This window comes from Xyrauchen texanus, chromosome 42 (assembly GCF_025860055.1).
Source record: "Xyrauchen texanus isolate HMW12.3.18 chromosome 42, RBS_HiC_50CHRs, whole genome shotgun sequence".
Taxonomy (NCBI): Eukaryota; Metazoa; Chordata; class Actinopteri; order Cypriniformes; family Catostomidae; genus Xyrauchen; species Xyrauchen texanus.
Genome location: NC_068317.1, coordinates 4,670,504 through 4,687,620, shown reverse-complemented (window position 1 = coordinate 4,687,620; position 17,117 = coordinate 4,670,504). Strand labels below are relative to the sequence as shown.

At 38.0% G+C, this 17,117-nt stretch overlaps 1 protein-coding gene across 1 annotated transcript in view; it reads right to left on the bottom strand.

Moving 5' to 3' along the window:
• Positions 1–17,117, bottom strand: part of LOC127635092 (histone-lysine N-methyltransferase 2C-like) — a 226,414-nt gene that overhangs the window by 192,781 nt on the left and 16,516 nt on the right. The window contains exon 2 of the mRNA XM_052114873.1: positions 912–1,076. Within this exon, the coding sequence (XP_051970833.1) occupies positions 912–1,075 (164 nt within the window). The 5' untranslated portion in view covers position 1,076. The remainder of the gene's footprint in view (positions 1–911; positions 1,077–17,117) is intronic.

Here is a 17,117-nt window from a genome sequence, read left to right as displayed (position 1 = left end):
GTTTCATTACAATACCATATACCTACTGTATTATTTGATTTATATGTTTGAAGCTAAATATGTCAAATTATTCTTAAGGTGTATGAAGCACACATGCATATTAAGAAATATTACAATTTATATGAAAATGAATCATGAAAGCCCTACAATTCATCATGATCGCAATTATTAGTTTGACAATTTATCGTCAGCCAAATTTCATAATCGTGACAGCCCTAACAGCAAAGCAGCTCAGGTTTTAGAACAGAGCGAGAGATTGAGTTAACCAATGCAAATCTAACTCTAATCCCATGATTTATCTGGAAAGTTTCATAATACATTAAACTCCTCAATGATTAAATAGTTCACTGGGCTTTATGAATAGTTTAATTGGGCATAGGGGAGTTGGGCAGGTAAGCGCATTTGGAAAAATGGCTAATATTAAAAACAGAGGGGGGAGGGGATTATCAGGTCATCGTAATCTTACAACAGCATTAACTAGCCACATGCATCACCATAAATCTCATGATCTTTCCTGGCTGTAAGCGTTATCGATTCAATCTGATTCACGGACAAATCATAAGAAACTGTTCAGCCATACTCAACACTTTAACTCATGATGACATTTAACAAAAAAAATAAAAAGTTTGTGTGTGTGTGTGTGTGTGTGTGTGTGTGTGTGTGTGTGTGTGTGTGTGTGTGTGTGTGTGTGTGTTTAAAATAAGACTACTTTTTCTTGGCCACTGGTATGACTGGATTCTTCATCGGATGAGAGTATACAAGATTTTAAACAACTTGTAAATATGTGCATTTACAAATTACAACCTTTAACCTACTTTAAGAAACACAAAGTCTAGGGTAAAATGCAAAGTGGACAGCAGGTGTGTCGTCATATGCAAACAGCGCCAAATGGGAACCAGAGATGCACTTACTTCCTTTTAGACTTGGGTGTAACAGAGGCAGCATCTTTGCACGGCTGGCCCCGTGGGCATTTATCTGAGGGGGCCGGGCTCCCTGAGGGCGTAGCCCCAGCACTGCTCAGGGGAGGAGATGGTCCTTGGTCAGAGGGATCCAGACTCTTATCCTCTGATGACATTCTGTACAAAGATGGAGACAATGTTAGCAGAGGTAAAAGGGAGAATGTGTTTTTCCTCTGAGCAGTGAACTAAGAAAGGACTAACACTTCCTACGACACGTAACACCAATCTAAAAAAACACCATCTTAAAGGAATATTCTGGGTTAAATGCAATTTAAGCTCTATCGACAAATCTATGGCTTCAATAACCCTAATATTTAATACTTACATGTGTTAGCAAGAGACTGGTCTGATAGAAACGCTTACTAAACCTGTCTGTACAAAGCTATAAAAACGTTTTTTTTTAAATAAACCCAGGTCCCACTCATTTTTGCTTGGTATCCATGCAAGTACATCAGGAAACAATGGGACTCAACTATCCAACTAATCAGGTAATGTCCATATAATATCCAGCAAAATCCAACAACAGAAATAATACTTAAGTAATGAAAAATCTGTTAATTTCTGGCTCAGAAAAAAGTCCCACCTTTAAAGTAAGATTTAGACAACTTTGCACCTCAATTAAAGGGGACCTATTATGCAAAATTCACATTTGAACATAAATATGTGTTGGCAGTGTGTGTGTACACAACGACTCTATTATGATAAAAATCCACCCAGTCCTTTTTTTTTTAAATCCCCATTAATCAGAAGCACTGTCTCAGAACAAGCCATCTCAGATTCTGTACAAAGTACAGGCCCTGCCCACGACTGTTGACGGTCACTGCAGCACCTGTACACCAATTAATAAGTGAACATTATGCCGCATGTTCGAAATGTTTGTTTGTGTGTTGTTTCGTTATAGTACATAGCGAGCGTTGTAACAGTATTTGTGTGTGTTACTCATCCATCGTTGCAAAACTGCTGAAAAAAAATGTCCTGGTTCATACTCAAAGTTGTTACTCTCCCTCATCAGTATCTGACTCCGGTTCAAACATATAGGGCTGAACGCCACTATTTTCGCTGTCAGTCATATTGCTTATGATGTCTAGTTATCTGAAGCAGAGATGTCAAAACACTGTACTATTCTGGATACAGGGCGGGGAGCACCAGATAATTTGCATTAAAAGACACACACACTAATTTTTATTTCCACCCAAAAATTGGCATTTTCAACATGGTATAATAAATGATCTGTATGGTATTTTGAGCTGACACTTCAGAGAATCATTCTGGGGATACCATAGGTTTAAATTACATCTTGTGAAAAGGGGCATAATAGGTGCCCTTTAACACATTTGAAATAAGAAAAAAAATTACAAGCTGCACATTTTTGCTTTTACACCCTTCAGTATCCCTCGGCCCAGTCTTCCACTGTAAGTGTAATGAAACTTTTTTTATTTTTTAGTTTTAAAAGGTTTGACATCATAACGTTTCATACGCACACACAGATGAGGTTGAGGTAACCTGGAATATTTCTTTAAAACAAATTTTAACAGAACAATTTCAAGTACCAAAGACTTTCCAGTACGATGAACTTAACCCTTGCTTTCAAAATCTTAAACAAAGTATTGCTAGAGAGCAGCCAGGAAGGTGTTATCATTAGGACTAAACGATAAATCGAAATAAAATCGAAACTAGATTCGAACAAGGTGAGATTTGACCTTGTGTAATTATTAAACCCCAAGGGCTATGATTTAATTAACTAAACAATCTACACGCGTGGCTTGCTGCACCTTCTGTACACATGGCTTTGTTACACATAACACATACTCAAAGCACATGTGACGCACATTACCTCTCATGTTCACAGTCAACAAACATGCTCGAGTTTGGTGTGCTAACATGCACGGAGCTTGTCTTTTTTATTTTTTTAAGTCCAAATATCCCTGGCCACTAAAAGTTACAATCCAAATCTAAACTAACCCCAACCTATGACTGTGCATTAACCCTACTTATTAGGGCTGTCAACTGAGTAGAGAGAGTAAGTTTGAATTTTTACCTTAACTATTTTAAAATTCTATAATATTACGTTTTTTTTTTTTTTTTTTTTTTATTAAAATAGTTTCCTTAGTCCTAAAGAGGGCGCATTAAATACATAAACCATACAGCACCACCATATTATTGCATAGAACTTTCCTATCCTGGCTGTTAAAAAATAAATAAAAAAATATGTAAAATAGTACTTCATTGTGCATAAAAATACATTAAACGTTTTAGCCAGCCCATATTTTAAAATGTTAAGTCAAAAGAGGGGTGGGGGGTAATACTTCAATATAGTTCACATGGTGTTTACACTTACTGATGCCACAGTATATACTATTCCCGACTCAATCTTCATAGTAACAGCGAAATACAACATTGTTTTTTATTCATTACAGTGTTTGTAGAGTAGCAATATTCACAAATAGCAGTGGTATTCGGCTGAACTCAGTGGTGAAGCGGCTCAGACTATAAGCCCAGGCCAGGGGCTGTTCAAATAGATAAAACACAACAGACTGGAACCGAACGCGAGTATCTCAAGACACATATTTCCAAGTTGAACATCTTTCCTGACAAAGCATTTAAAAAGCTCCTTGCTTAATCTGAGAAACGCTTATAAGAGAGCAAGACGCAATGGCCAAAGACCTCCACCAACTGTAAGGGGCTGTTCACACAAATGCTTTTGCAACCATCCATTTGTTTTTCTATGTAACGCACGCTAGATGAAAGTCTTTGTTTCGCTTTGTTTTTTGTTTATTCAGCGTCTCGTGCAGGAGCGATTATTAGATTCTGTGTCTAATTAAAAATAACTTAATAAAGCATACTGAGACACCTGCTTTCTGAAACTGTATTTGTTGCGCTGTGTCTAACATTTTTTCGTGCAAGAATGCGATCGATCTAATGTCACCGTCAGTGCTTGCCACACATCAACAATTTTAAAACACAGTTTTAGCATTCAAATGTGCATTTTATATTAAATTCAACAACTATTACAAATTCTAATTAATTTAACCTACTACTTATAACACTAGAGTCCTGTTAACACCTGCATAAAGCTAAAGTATGTCATTTCTGCAAACTATCGCCACCGAATGGAATTGGAAAATAAAACATTTTCAAAACAGCTTTTCCGCCTGGCCAAATTGAGCAAACGGGGGAGAAGGTCTTTGGTATGGGAGGTGAACAAGAACCCGATGGTCACTCTGGTAGAGCTCCAGAGATCACATGAGGAGATGGGAGAAACTTGCAGAAGGACAACAATCACTGCAGCACTCCACCGATCTGTGCTTTATGGCAGAGTGGCCAGATGGAAAGCCTTTCCTCAGTGCAGGACACATGAAAGCCCAATTGGAATTTGCAAAAAAGCACCTAAAAGGACTTTTAGACTGTAAGAAACAAGATTCTCTGGTCTGATGAAGCGAAGATTTAACTGTTTGGCCTCAATTCCAAGTGTCATGTCTGGATGAATCCAGGCACCACTCATCTCCTGCGCAACACCATACCAACGGTGAAGCATGGTGGTGGTAGCATCATGCTGTGGGGCTGTTTTTCAGTGGCAGGGACCGGGGGACTGGTCAGGGTTGAAGGAATGCTGAACACAGCAAAAAACAGATATTCTTAATGAAAACCTGGTCCAGAGCACTTAGGACCTCAGACTGGACCAAAGGTTCACATTACAACAGGACCATGACCCCAAGCACACAGCCAAGACAACATGAGTGGCTTAGGGACACCTCTGTGAATGTCCTTGAGTGGCCCAACCAGAGCCTGAATTTGAACCCAATCGAACATCTCTGGAGACCTGAAAATGGCTGTCAACCAATGGTCCCCATCCAACCTACCAGATACCCAAAAGACTTGAGGCTGTAATCGGTGCCAAAGGTGCTTCAAATCAGTACTTAATTTAGGGACTGAATACTTAAGTCAATGTGATATTTCAGTTTTTTTATTTTTAATAAATTTGCAAAGTTATGTAAAATCTGTTTTTTGCTTTGTCATTATGGGGTAGGGATTGTAGATTGATGAGATCAAAATTCTTACCATTAGAATGCAACATAAAAAGCGAGGGTTCTTCCACTAAATATTGATTTCTGACCTCTTCCCAAGTTAAAACATTAGTATTGTGTTGTTTAAAAATGAATATGAACTTGTTTTCTTTGCATTATTCGAGGTCTGAAAACACTATCATTTTTATTATTTTGACCAGCTGTCTTTTTCTGCAAATAAATGCTCTAAATGACAATATTTCTATTTGGAATTTGGGAGAATTTTGTGTGTGTGTATATATATATACACACACACACACACACACACACACACACACACACACACACACACACACACACGACAATCAGCCACAACATTAAAACCACCTGCCTAATATCATGACACCAAAACAAAATACATATCTCAGAATGACATTCTGAGATTATATTCTTCTCACCACAATTGTATAGAGTTACCGTAGACGACGAAATAATCAAACCAGCCCAACTCTATAAAATTGTATTTTGAACCCTGAAAATTTAAGGGACTTCAGTTAAAGAACGTGGTTGTCAGTTTCGTCTATAACCGAACTGTGTGTGTGAACAAAATTGTATTTCGCACCCTACAACAAGACTAACATTTCTGCTGCTGTGTGAAAGTAGCCTATAGAGACGTGGGGGTGGGCTCTTTAGACTTTGTCCAGAAATTAACCATCCAGAAGTACAAAGCAATGCCAGTGACCCTGATTTTGCCTAGTAGAACATCTTCCTGGATCAACATATTTCAACACTCCAGACAAACAAACATAGCCCTTACAGCTAGAATGAGCACTAGTAATAGTGAAGCTTGCATTACCAAACACCCTTAATAACATTTACCGTTTTGTATCAGCACTGCTATAATCAACAATGTGAGGGATATAGAGTTGTTTATGCTCTGCTCCCCCTCTCTGCAGATCACTTGGGGAAGAGGCTCCAGTCAAGCACACCTCCCCTTAACAGTTGCTGTTTGAAGAATGTCAGCCAATCAGACAAGAGGAGCCGTGCAATAATTCAGTCCGTCTCAGGCTCTTAACTGAGCCAGCATTAGCTTGGCTGTAGAAAAACGAGACTAGGTGAGCAAAATCAATTCTGCAGCCAGTGACTTGACTACTCACCAGGCTTATAGGAAACAGGGCTATTCATCTAGGCAAGAAAAGCTAAATGACAACAACAAACAATCTCAGTCTTTCTAATTGGGGCTTTTAGGAAGGCCTAGACTCCCTCTTTAGTGTTATAGTGTAAATAGTTTTCATAACATCTACAGCAAACATTGACCCATTTTCTTGAACTTGAATGTACAGTATTTTGTATTTGAGCAGTTTCAATGAAGTTACACAACACCAGTTCCAGTTTGATTGGACAAACAATGATCCAAGAGTGCTGATGTTGTATATAACAGCTCTGAAACGTTGCACTATTTTAAGATACAAGATATTTGAATGATACAATCATATATCTGCAAAATGCAATAACATTTTCTTACAATATTCTATTGAAACTTTAGATCCCTGTACATATAGCAAACTATAGTTTTGTCAAGTCGTTTAGGACATCTACTTTGTGATTGGAAGTGTTCATCTGGATGTAAACTCAACAAAAAAAGAAACATCCTCTCACTTTCAAGTGCTTTTATTTTCAGCAAACTTACATGTGTAAATATTTGTATGAACAAATATTCAACAACTAAGATGCAAACTGAAGAAGTTTCACAGACATGTGACAAAAGTAACAGTCAGTATCTGGTGTGGCCACCAGCTGCATTAAGGACTGTAGTGCATCTCCTCCTCACAGACTGCAACCGATTTGCCAGTTCTTGCTGTGAGATGTAACCCCACTCTTCCACCAAGTTCAAGGACATTTCTGGGGGGAATGGCCATAGCCCTCACCCTCCAATCCAACAGGTCCCAAACGTGCTCAATGGGATTGAGATCTGGGCTCTTTGCTGGCCATGGCAGAACACTGACATTCCAGTCTTGCAGGAAATCATGCACTGAACGAGCAGTAGCTGGTGGCATTGTCATGCTTGAGGGTCATGTCAGGATGAGCAGCAGGAAGGGAACCAGATGAGGGAGGAGGATGTCTTCCCTATAACGCACAGCATTGAGATTGCCTTCAATTTCAACAAACTCAGTTCGATGATGCTGTTGGCAATATTGTATGTAAACACAATCATGCCAATAAAGTACTTTTAAATTGAAAATTAAAAAATTGCTGTTACACAAAGCCCCAGACCATGACGAACCCTCCACCTACAAATCGATCCCGCTCCAGAGTACAGGCCTCAGTGTAACGCTCATTCATTCGACGATAAACACTAGTCCGACCATCACCCCTGGTGAGACAAAACCATGACTCGTCAGTAAAGAGCACATTTTGCCAGTCCTGTCTGGTCCAGCGAAAGTGGGTTTGTGCCTATAGGTGACGTTGTTGCCGGTGATGTCTGGTAAGTACCTGCCTTACAACAGGCCTACAAGCCCTCAGTCCAGCCTCTCTCAGCCTATTGTGGACAGTCCGAGCACTGATGGAGGGATTGTGTGTTCCTGGTGTAACTCTGGCAGTTATTGTTGCCATCCTGTACCTATCCCGTAGTTGTGATTTTCAGATGTACCAATCCTGTACAAGTGATGTTACACATGGTCTGCCACTAAGAGGATGATCAGCTGTCCATTGTGTCTCCCTGTAGCGCTGTCTTAGGCATCTTGCGGTATGGACATTGCAATTTATTGCCCTGGCCACATCTGCAGTCCTCATGCCTCCATGCAGCATGCCTAAGGCACGTTCACACAGGTGAGCAGGGACCCTGGGCATCTTTCTTTTGGAGTCAGTATAAAGGTCTAAGATTTTATAACTGTGACCTTAATTGCCTACCATCTGTAAGCTGTTAGTGTCTTAATGACCATTCCACAGGTGCATAATGATTAATTGTTTATGGTTAATTAAAAAAACATAGAAAAAAAATGTAAAACCTTTTTACAATAAAGATCTGTAAAGTTATTTTTATTTTTACAGAATTATCTTTAAAATACAGTGTTCTGAAAAAGGAAACGTTTCTTTTTTTGCAGAGTTTATGTTACGACCTACCTTCAAACTCCATTAGTCTTTGCTTGAAATCATGGGAAAATCAAAAGAAATCAGCCAAGACCTCAGAAAAAATTGTTGGACCTTCACAAGTCTGGTTTATACTTGGGTGCAATTTCAAAATGCCAGAAGGTAGCACGTTCATCTTTACAAACAATAGTACGCAAGTATAAACACCATTTGGACTACCCAGCCATCATACCGCTCAGGAAGGAGACACATTCTGTCTCCTAGAGATGAACATAGTTTGGTGTGAAAAATGCAAATCAATCCCTGAACAACAACAAAGATGAAGATGTGAAGATTGTAAAGATGCTGGAGGAAACAGGTAGACAAGTATCTATATACACAGTAAAACAAGTCCTATATCAACAAAACCTGAAATGCTGCTCAGCAAGGAAGAAGCCAATGCTCCAAAACTGCCATAATAAAGCCAGTCTACAGTTTGCAAGTGCACATGGGGACAAAGATCTTACTTTTTGGAGAAATTTCCTCTGGTCTGATGAAACAAAAATGTAACTGTTTGGCCATAATGACCATCGTGATGTTTGGAGGAAGTGTGAGGCTAGCAAGCCAAAGAACACCATCCCAACCGTGAAGCATGGGGGTGGCAGCATCATGTTGTGGTGGTGCTTTGCTGCAGGAGGGACTGGTGCAGTTCATAAAATAGATGGCATCAAGAGGAAGGAAAATGATGTGGATATATTGAAGCAACATCTAAAGACATCATGCATGATGTTAAAGCTCGGTCAAAAATGGGTCTTCCAAATGGAAAATGACCCCAAGCATACCTGCAAAGTTGTGCCAAAATGGCTCAAGGACAACAAATTCAAGGTATTGGAGTGGCCATCACAAAGCCTTGACCTCAGTCCGTTAAAACATTTGTGGGCAGAACTGAAAAAGCGTGTGCAAGCAAGGAGGTCTACAAATCTGACTCAGTTACAGCAGTTCTGTCTGGAGGAATGGGACAAAATTCAGCAACTTATTGTGAGAAGCTTGTGGAAGACTACCCAAAACATTTGACCCAAGTTAAATAATTTAAAGGCAATGCTACCAAATACTAACAAAGAGTATGTAAACTTCTGACCCACTGGGAATGTGATGAAAGAAATAAAAGCTGAAATAAATTAATCTCTCTACTATTATTCTGACATTTCACATTCTTAAAATAAAGTAGTGATCCTAACTGACCTAAGACAGGGAATGTTTTCTACGATTAAATGTCAGGAAATGTGAAAAACTGAGTTTAAATGTATTGGACTTTATGTAAACTTCTTACTTCAACTGCACATACAGTATACACACAGGTAATCCGGTTCATTTTCTAACGAGAGAGAGGTCTCAGTTTCTTGAGCGCATTTGTGATTAAAATGTATATTTCTTTTAATTTTTTGTCTGACTGTAAAGAACAGAAAGGATATTTAAATACACATTATTACATTAAATGAGTGGCTCTCATCTCTGATGGACACATTACATGGAAAAAAATTGTCGATTTTAATCTCAAGCGATTTTCAGTACTTACATTGAGTACATAAACTCGAGCACTTAATGCACTTCAGTGACCTTGTGTGAACCCTGTAAATAGGATAAAAAAGCCCAAAGGGGGTAAAATCAATTGATAGAGATACATTTTTTTGGGGTTATTTCATTTATGATCACATGGACAGAAAACGGTTTGTAAAATATCGAAATTGTATATATCGTCCCATCCCTAATTATATATCATAGATAAAATTATATATTATAATTATTTGTGTATTCAAATCATGTCCAGCGGTTCAACAATTAAAAAAACAGTCTAAAAAAGAGCCACATCTGAGACCTGAGAACTCTGATGTGCTTCTCAGTGCAGTCAGAGACACTTCTAAGAGACTAAAACTGAGCCCACATGATTCACCGTTGCTCTCACAGACACGATGGCCTCAGATTTTCAGATTTCACTCGCCAGTGATTTTTTTATTTTTTTTTGCAAGAACAGTATAGTCTATGAGCGCTGCAAATGACCTTGGACGTCTCAGCTCATGAGATGTTTTAAGTTCAGTTCGCTTTATTTCCACAGAGCAGTTCATTGTGAACGCAACTCTGCAGCCTATACAGCTGTGATTAAAACATAAAATAATACAAAAACATGTTAACCTCGAACCATGATTTATATTTCAGTGATTATTATCATCATTATAATTATTATTATTTTTACATTTCTAATTGTTTTCATGTCTTCAGTTCTAAGTTCTAAGTTTGAAATTAAGGTGTCTCGCTTTATTATGTAGGCTTAACCCTGCTTAATGAAAATAACCCCATAGTATCACCTAGCGTCCAACCAGCTGCAAGTGTTTTTTCTGCGACCAACCGACCAGTCAAAACTTGGTCGACCAAGACATAGAGAGGGGGAAGATGCAGCATATATACTACGAAAACATGAATAAAAGCACTAGGTTTAAATTGACAACCTCTGGTCGATCTCGCCGATCATAATGAGCTATGTAGCTACACTACCCAATGTTTTGGAGAGTACAATACTAGCTAACTTTGGGTGTTAGTTAATTTGACTAACCTTTGAGAATGTGTTCTTCCTGAAGTTTCTGCTTCTGAGAGCACAACCAAATGTGAGCACAAAGTTTCATTCTTATCACATTTCAGGGTTTATGCGGAAATACATACCGTAATTTCCGGACTATAAGCCGCAACTTTTTTCCCACGCTTTGAATCTTGCGGCTTAAACAATGACGCGGCTAATATATGGATTGTTGCCGCTTACAAATTTTATAAAAATAAAAAATACAAAAAAAAACATTCTGTGACGTGCTCAGTTTTTTGGCGGCGTGAAGCTTTCATTAGACCAATGAAATTGCCGAACGGGTTAAGGTCAAACAAATTTTTTTGTTTACTGTTTAGATTAAATCGAGCGCGCTCAAACTTCCCATCATTCTGATTACGGTAGTAATTTTGTCACCCTCATCATGGCAAAGACATGGAGAAACGCATATGATGCTGCTTTCAAGTTGAAGGCGATTGATCTGGCTGTTGGAAAAGGAAATAGAGCTTCTGCACAGGAGACGTTGGAAACAGCAGCGTGAGGAATTGACTCAGTGCACAAAGACAACTAAATCTGAGGCTATTCAACTCTGACACAGAAGGAGATGACTTCAGTGGTTTCAGTGCACAGGACGAGGAAGATAGTGACCAATGACTTTCTTGGTAGGCTACTGTTTACTGCAAATGTTTTATTACAAGCCGTGTGTGGCAGCGGGGGCGTGGTCAAGCGACGGCCGGGAGAGAAAAGCTGTAAGGGCGCTTACACCTGCGCTAAATTATGTCTAACACCGGTGTCTAATTTCAAGTGCCCTGCTTCACGTGTCCTTCTTGGGAAAACTGTCACACGGGCACCAGTGTGACAGTTTTCAGCAGGGCACTTGACGTTCCAGGTAAGGCTTTTAATGGCCACAGCAATGTTTACAATCAATTTTATAAAGTTTCTCAATTCTTCTATGCGACAACACTAGACTGACGTGTGTCACTCTCTCAGCTCTGTGGCTGCTGCCTTTTAATGCCGCTCTCCCCATGCTTACTGAAATTAGACACAGGTGTAAGACATAATTTAGCTCAGGTCTAAGCGCCCTTACCACTTTTCTCTCCCCGACGGGCGCTTGACCACGCCCCCGCTGCCACACCGTGTTTCGTTAAAGCCTATTTATTTTTGTTACAAGCCGTGTTTCGTTAAAGCCTGTGTAAAGTTCATTTGTTTCAATGTACCGGTAGGCACCTGCGGCTTATTTATGTTCAAAATAATATTTCTTTTTAATTCAGTGGGTGCGGCTTATATTCAGGTGCGCTCAATAGTCCTGAAATTACGGTAATTGAATTCTATGATAATGACACACTGGGAAATGTAAAGCAGATGTAATAAACCATACAAATAAAACAAATTAATTCTTTAAGATATTAATACTTACGGTTAAAAGACTTGAGACATTTTTGAAACAAGAGTTCGTCGTGTCGAGTCAAGTCTGAAGTCATTTTAGGTCGAGTCTGAAGTCTATTAAAATGTGACTCAAGCACAACTCGAGTCTGAGTCTCTAACTTGATCCCCCATTTCTGGCAGGTGGCGACAAAAGACTCAACAACATTTTTATATGTTATGAGCCAGATAAGTTTGTCGTGCATCGAGTCAGTCAGTGAACGATTTCTTTGAAGTCATAGGCATTGTCTCTCACTCCATGATCGCTCTGATTACTACTACACCTGGGAACCGCTTCAGCATTAAAAGTTTATCAAAGCTGAGAAACACATCCAATGGAGTAATCACACATACTCAGGGTGCTTATCTGATACCAGAGTTTTTGAGTTGGAAGATGTAATCAACATGGCGGATGAGTGAATGTTTTCTATAGTGAATTACTCTTGCTCAATGGCTACCATGAAATACTCATGGGGTATCCCTGCTCGACCGGCTATTTTTACGCGGAGGAAATGGGATGTATTTTATCAGAATTTCCATTATCTTCAGCTAGATGACAAACACTACACTAATGCTTGGGAGTCATGACAGATGCAGGTAATCACACAATCTCTCTCTACCTGTCTCTCTCTCTCTCAAACACACACACACACACACACACACGCACATATGTCCTTGTTTCTCCAATGACTTATAAGAAACAGAATAAGCAGTGTTTCCTTGTTCTTAAGTGAAAAAAAAGTGAAACTTTTGAACTAGTAACGAAGGTTAGTGCACATCTTTTGAACTAGCAACAGCAGATTCTGATCCATGGCGTAAGAAAGTAGTTCCATGCACAAATGTGCTTTTATTGTGACAGTTTTTATTGTGATAGTTTATCTTATTTATTTACTTGTTCTTTGAACTGTTGGATAAAAGCAATATCACACTAGCAATTTGTCAATATAGCCCTAAATCAGCACGGCTGTGATTACATACAGCACAATTGCAAATGTGATTTTGCTTTAATGCATTATGAACTGACATGAACTATAATGAACTATTGTAAATTTAAAATGAACATTGACCAAGATTAATGCTATGAAAATATTGCACGTGAATATTGTTCTTTGTTCATTAATGATATCAAATGCATTTAATAATGTTAGAATAAAGGACATAATTGTAAATTATTATCAATATTATCTACCTGTGATGACACAACCAGAAACTACTCATGCTCAAAACAATACCACAAAAGTTTGTTAAAAGTTTTATTTGTCATATTCTCAACAACACAGTATACTGCAGCACTTGCTGACATGAATAAAGCGTGCTCTAAATGTTCCATTGCCGACACATTTTGGTGAAATTACTGACATGTCCTCAGCATTTTACAGCAACATGGACTTGAATCACATGGGTCTTATGAGAGAACACAGTCAGCAACAGAGCACAAGTAGTCGGTTTTAACCCAGGTTTACAAAGTTCAAGGAATTAATTATATTCATATGTTCTCTGAGACGTCAGTGCCAGGGGTTTCTCGCATGCTAGTATATTTTGTTGTCATCCAGAGTGCCTCCCCTAAATTTACAAGCCTCTAAACATCATGCATGCAGGTGAACTGTTGTATTCACATGTTGATCAGACAGACGCTCTCCATTTTTTTTATTTACTTTTTTTATGAGGAAACCATAAGAAATCAGGCTTGAGAGACCATTTAAATCAAATCATTCAACAATTATTAAAAACTGTAAAAATATAATATTTTTTCTATGATTCTAGTTTTTTTGTTAATATTGTAGTGCACATTTACAGTTACAATTTAATATTCCTTTTGTTTTGATTTTTGTCAAAAAAAAATTGTGATTTGTTTTTAAATTGCTAGTTTTCTTTTTCTAGTACTATTATTCATTAACAATAATACACTTGCATTACAGTCATCAAAAAAACAAAATAGTCAAATTACATTTTAAAACACGCATAGCACGAATGCGGTAATGAAGTAATTCAACTGTGCTCTCCTTAATATCCACTCAACCAAAAAACTTCTGAGAGATGCTGAAATTTGGCCCAGTTGCTAGGGTGGGTAGAGTCACATGAGGTAACCTCCTTGTGGTCGCTATAATGTGGTTCTCGCTCTCTGTGGGGCACGTGGTGAGTTGTTTGTGGATGCCGCAGAGAATAGCATGAAGCCTCCACACGTGCTAGGTCTGTGTTAACGCGCTCAACGAGCCACATGATAAGATGTGCGGATTGCTGGTCTCAGACGCTGAGGCAACTGAGATGCTTCCTATGCCACCCTGATTGAGGCGAGTCACTACTCCACCAAAAGGACTTGGAGCGCACTGGGAATTGGGCATTCCACATTAGGGAGAAAGAGGACAAAATTATAAAAAAAATACTAACAAAAACAAATAAGAGTAATGTGTAAATTCTATTCACCATTTAGCCAGTGCCCCACTTGTCAATTTTTCCAGTGATTTTCAGGTGTCAGCTTCATTAACCTAATCGCCGGCCAATCGGAAGGAGACGAAGTGCGAATTAACATCTCTCAGCAGGAGTTCACTAATCACTTGAACATTGGGACTCCCTCATGAGTTAATGATTCAAGCAATGGAAACGCATAACATAATGGTTAGAAAACAAATCGTTCTGGCGCTGATGCTGGGTCTTGTGTTCTCATCAAGTGACCGAAGAGCTTCTTTTACTGAAGGACTGACAACACTTCGAGCTGATCTGAACATTTTCATCAGATACAGCTGCAAATCATAACAAATGCTGATTGTCACCCAAGCGTTTTTACAGCTTTTTACTTACACTAAATATACACCAGAAAGTGGAGCCACATATGTTTTTATTGAACGTAATTCAAAAATGCCCATTTAACAGTAGGGCTGCAACTAACGACTATTTTAATAATCGACTAAACTAATGATTCTTAGAACGATTCTTCGACTATCCTGTGATTATTGCAGCGATTAATCCCAACTTAACTTTGTGTCCCAACTTAAAAGGTTGTATTAAACGTGCTTACTAACAATAATGAGGAAAAAACATCTCTAAATGACATTGACTGAATTAAAGGGGTAAAAATAGTAAAGATTTAATTCAGAAAAGAAATTCCCTGCAAAAAAATCCTATTGCTATCAAGTGTTTTTGTCTTGTTTTCCATTTAAAATGGTCTAAAAACCTTTTGAACCAAGATACATTTACTTGAGAAGCAACAAGATATTTAGACTTAGATTTAGAATGTATCTTAAATATAAGTGTATTTTGTATATAAGTGTATTTTTTCACTTATTAAAAAATACAAAGTTATACTTCTGTGAGTGCACAAAATATACTTATATTCAAGATCTATTCTCTAAAAGCAAGTCTAAATATCTTATATGCTGCTTCTCAGGTGAATGTTTCTTTTTTAAAGGATTTTTAGATATTTTAAAATATTTGTATTTTTAATATTATATTCAACATTCTCAGATAAAAAAAAATTTCTTCTGCACTATAGTTGCTAAAAAATGTTATGTTGTTTTAAAAGAGTTTTACATATTTATATTGGAAAACAAGCCAAAACAAAAACAAATTAAAAAAACGTATTTTGTTGCAGTGTATATATAATCTGTTCACTTCAATCCATCTTTAACTCACAAAAAAACAAACTCTCTCTCTTATTAATAAATCTGTGTATTGCCAATTTTCTTCATGATAAAAAAGGAAATGACACATATATTATGACTCAACAAGTCATGAGCCATCACGTTACAATCTAGCTGCATTAAGCGTGCGCGCCTGAGGGATGAGAATCCCCGCGACAGAGTGTGCATCAGCTGGGTGCAGTTTCTTTCTCTCCCCCTTTGATCGGGACATTCGCGCAACTCATAGAAGATGCTCTGAATTGCACAGAGAAATGCTATTTTCGGAGTTTGTAGTTATTCACATGATTAGCATCCGTATTATTTGAACTTTAATAAAGCTGTAACGCATTAAATATAACTGCATTTAAGATGTAACACCGGGTTGTTTCCTTTAAAGACCTCCGTCACCGCTTATTCCACGAGAGTGCATCTGTATTTACTTATTTGGTATTTTTGCATTATAATTCCCTCATACTTTGCGATCTACATCACCTGAAGCTGTTTGGAAAGTTTAGAGTGCATCTGAACTGTGAGCTGTTTAATTCTTCCACTCATCAGTCAGTCGTGAACTGCAGTGTTGCTCTCATCATTACAATTTAAAGTAATCTCATGTTACATTAAATTAGATCAAACGACTATTCGACAACGGTAATTTTTGTAGACAATTTTTTTATTGTCGACAACGTCGACTAATCATTTCAGCCCTACTTAACAGTAAAGCGTTGATTTTTACATTTTGTAAATACTCTGACAGCAGGAATGAGCTCTTTCAAGGTTTCCTTTCATCAAGATCTTACTGATCAAAATACAGTCATCTGAAGACAAACAGCCTTTTTTTAAACTAGTTTAATCTCCAACACATTAGGGGTTTTCATAGAGGTTTCAAACAAATAAATCAATGCTTAATCCGCGACCTAGCCCACACTTCTCGCAGCGCTATTTATGAAGATCTGCACGGCTGAGATCTTGAAACCGGTCCAAATGTACATCACACGTGCTCTGTGCTGATCTGTCCATTGAGCCACTGTGACTGATCCAAGTACAACATTTGATATTTCTCATACGCAAATAAAAACAAAAGGGCATAATAAGAGTCGACCAACTTTGTACAGTAGTTGCATTAGTGCAATCTCTTGCAAAGTTTAATCGAACTGTAAGGAAGAATGGTCACAAAATGTGACCACTTAGTCCCAGTCTGGAGCCCTGTGAAAGCACTACAACAACACATTATTGGATGTTTAACCTTTTATTTGTTTAAAAAACATTTTTTAAATACATTAATTTCTATGAAGACTGGTACTTTTTTGTAATATCGTACTAACTATGGAAAGTAACCATGTTTTTGCCATAAAAGGAGTTCCTTTTCAAAACTAAAAAAGTGTTGCCAGAGCAAAAAAATTTATAAATATGCCCATATTAGGTGTCCCAAACGGAACACTTCTGCACAATTCTATGT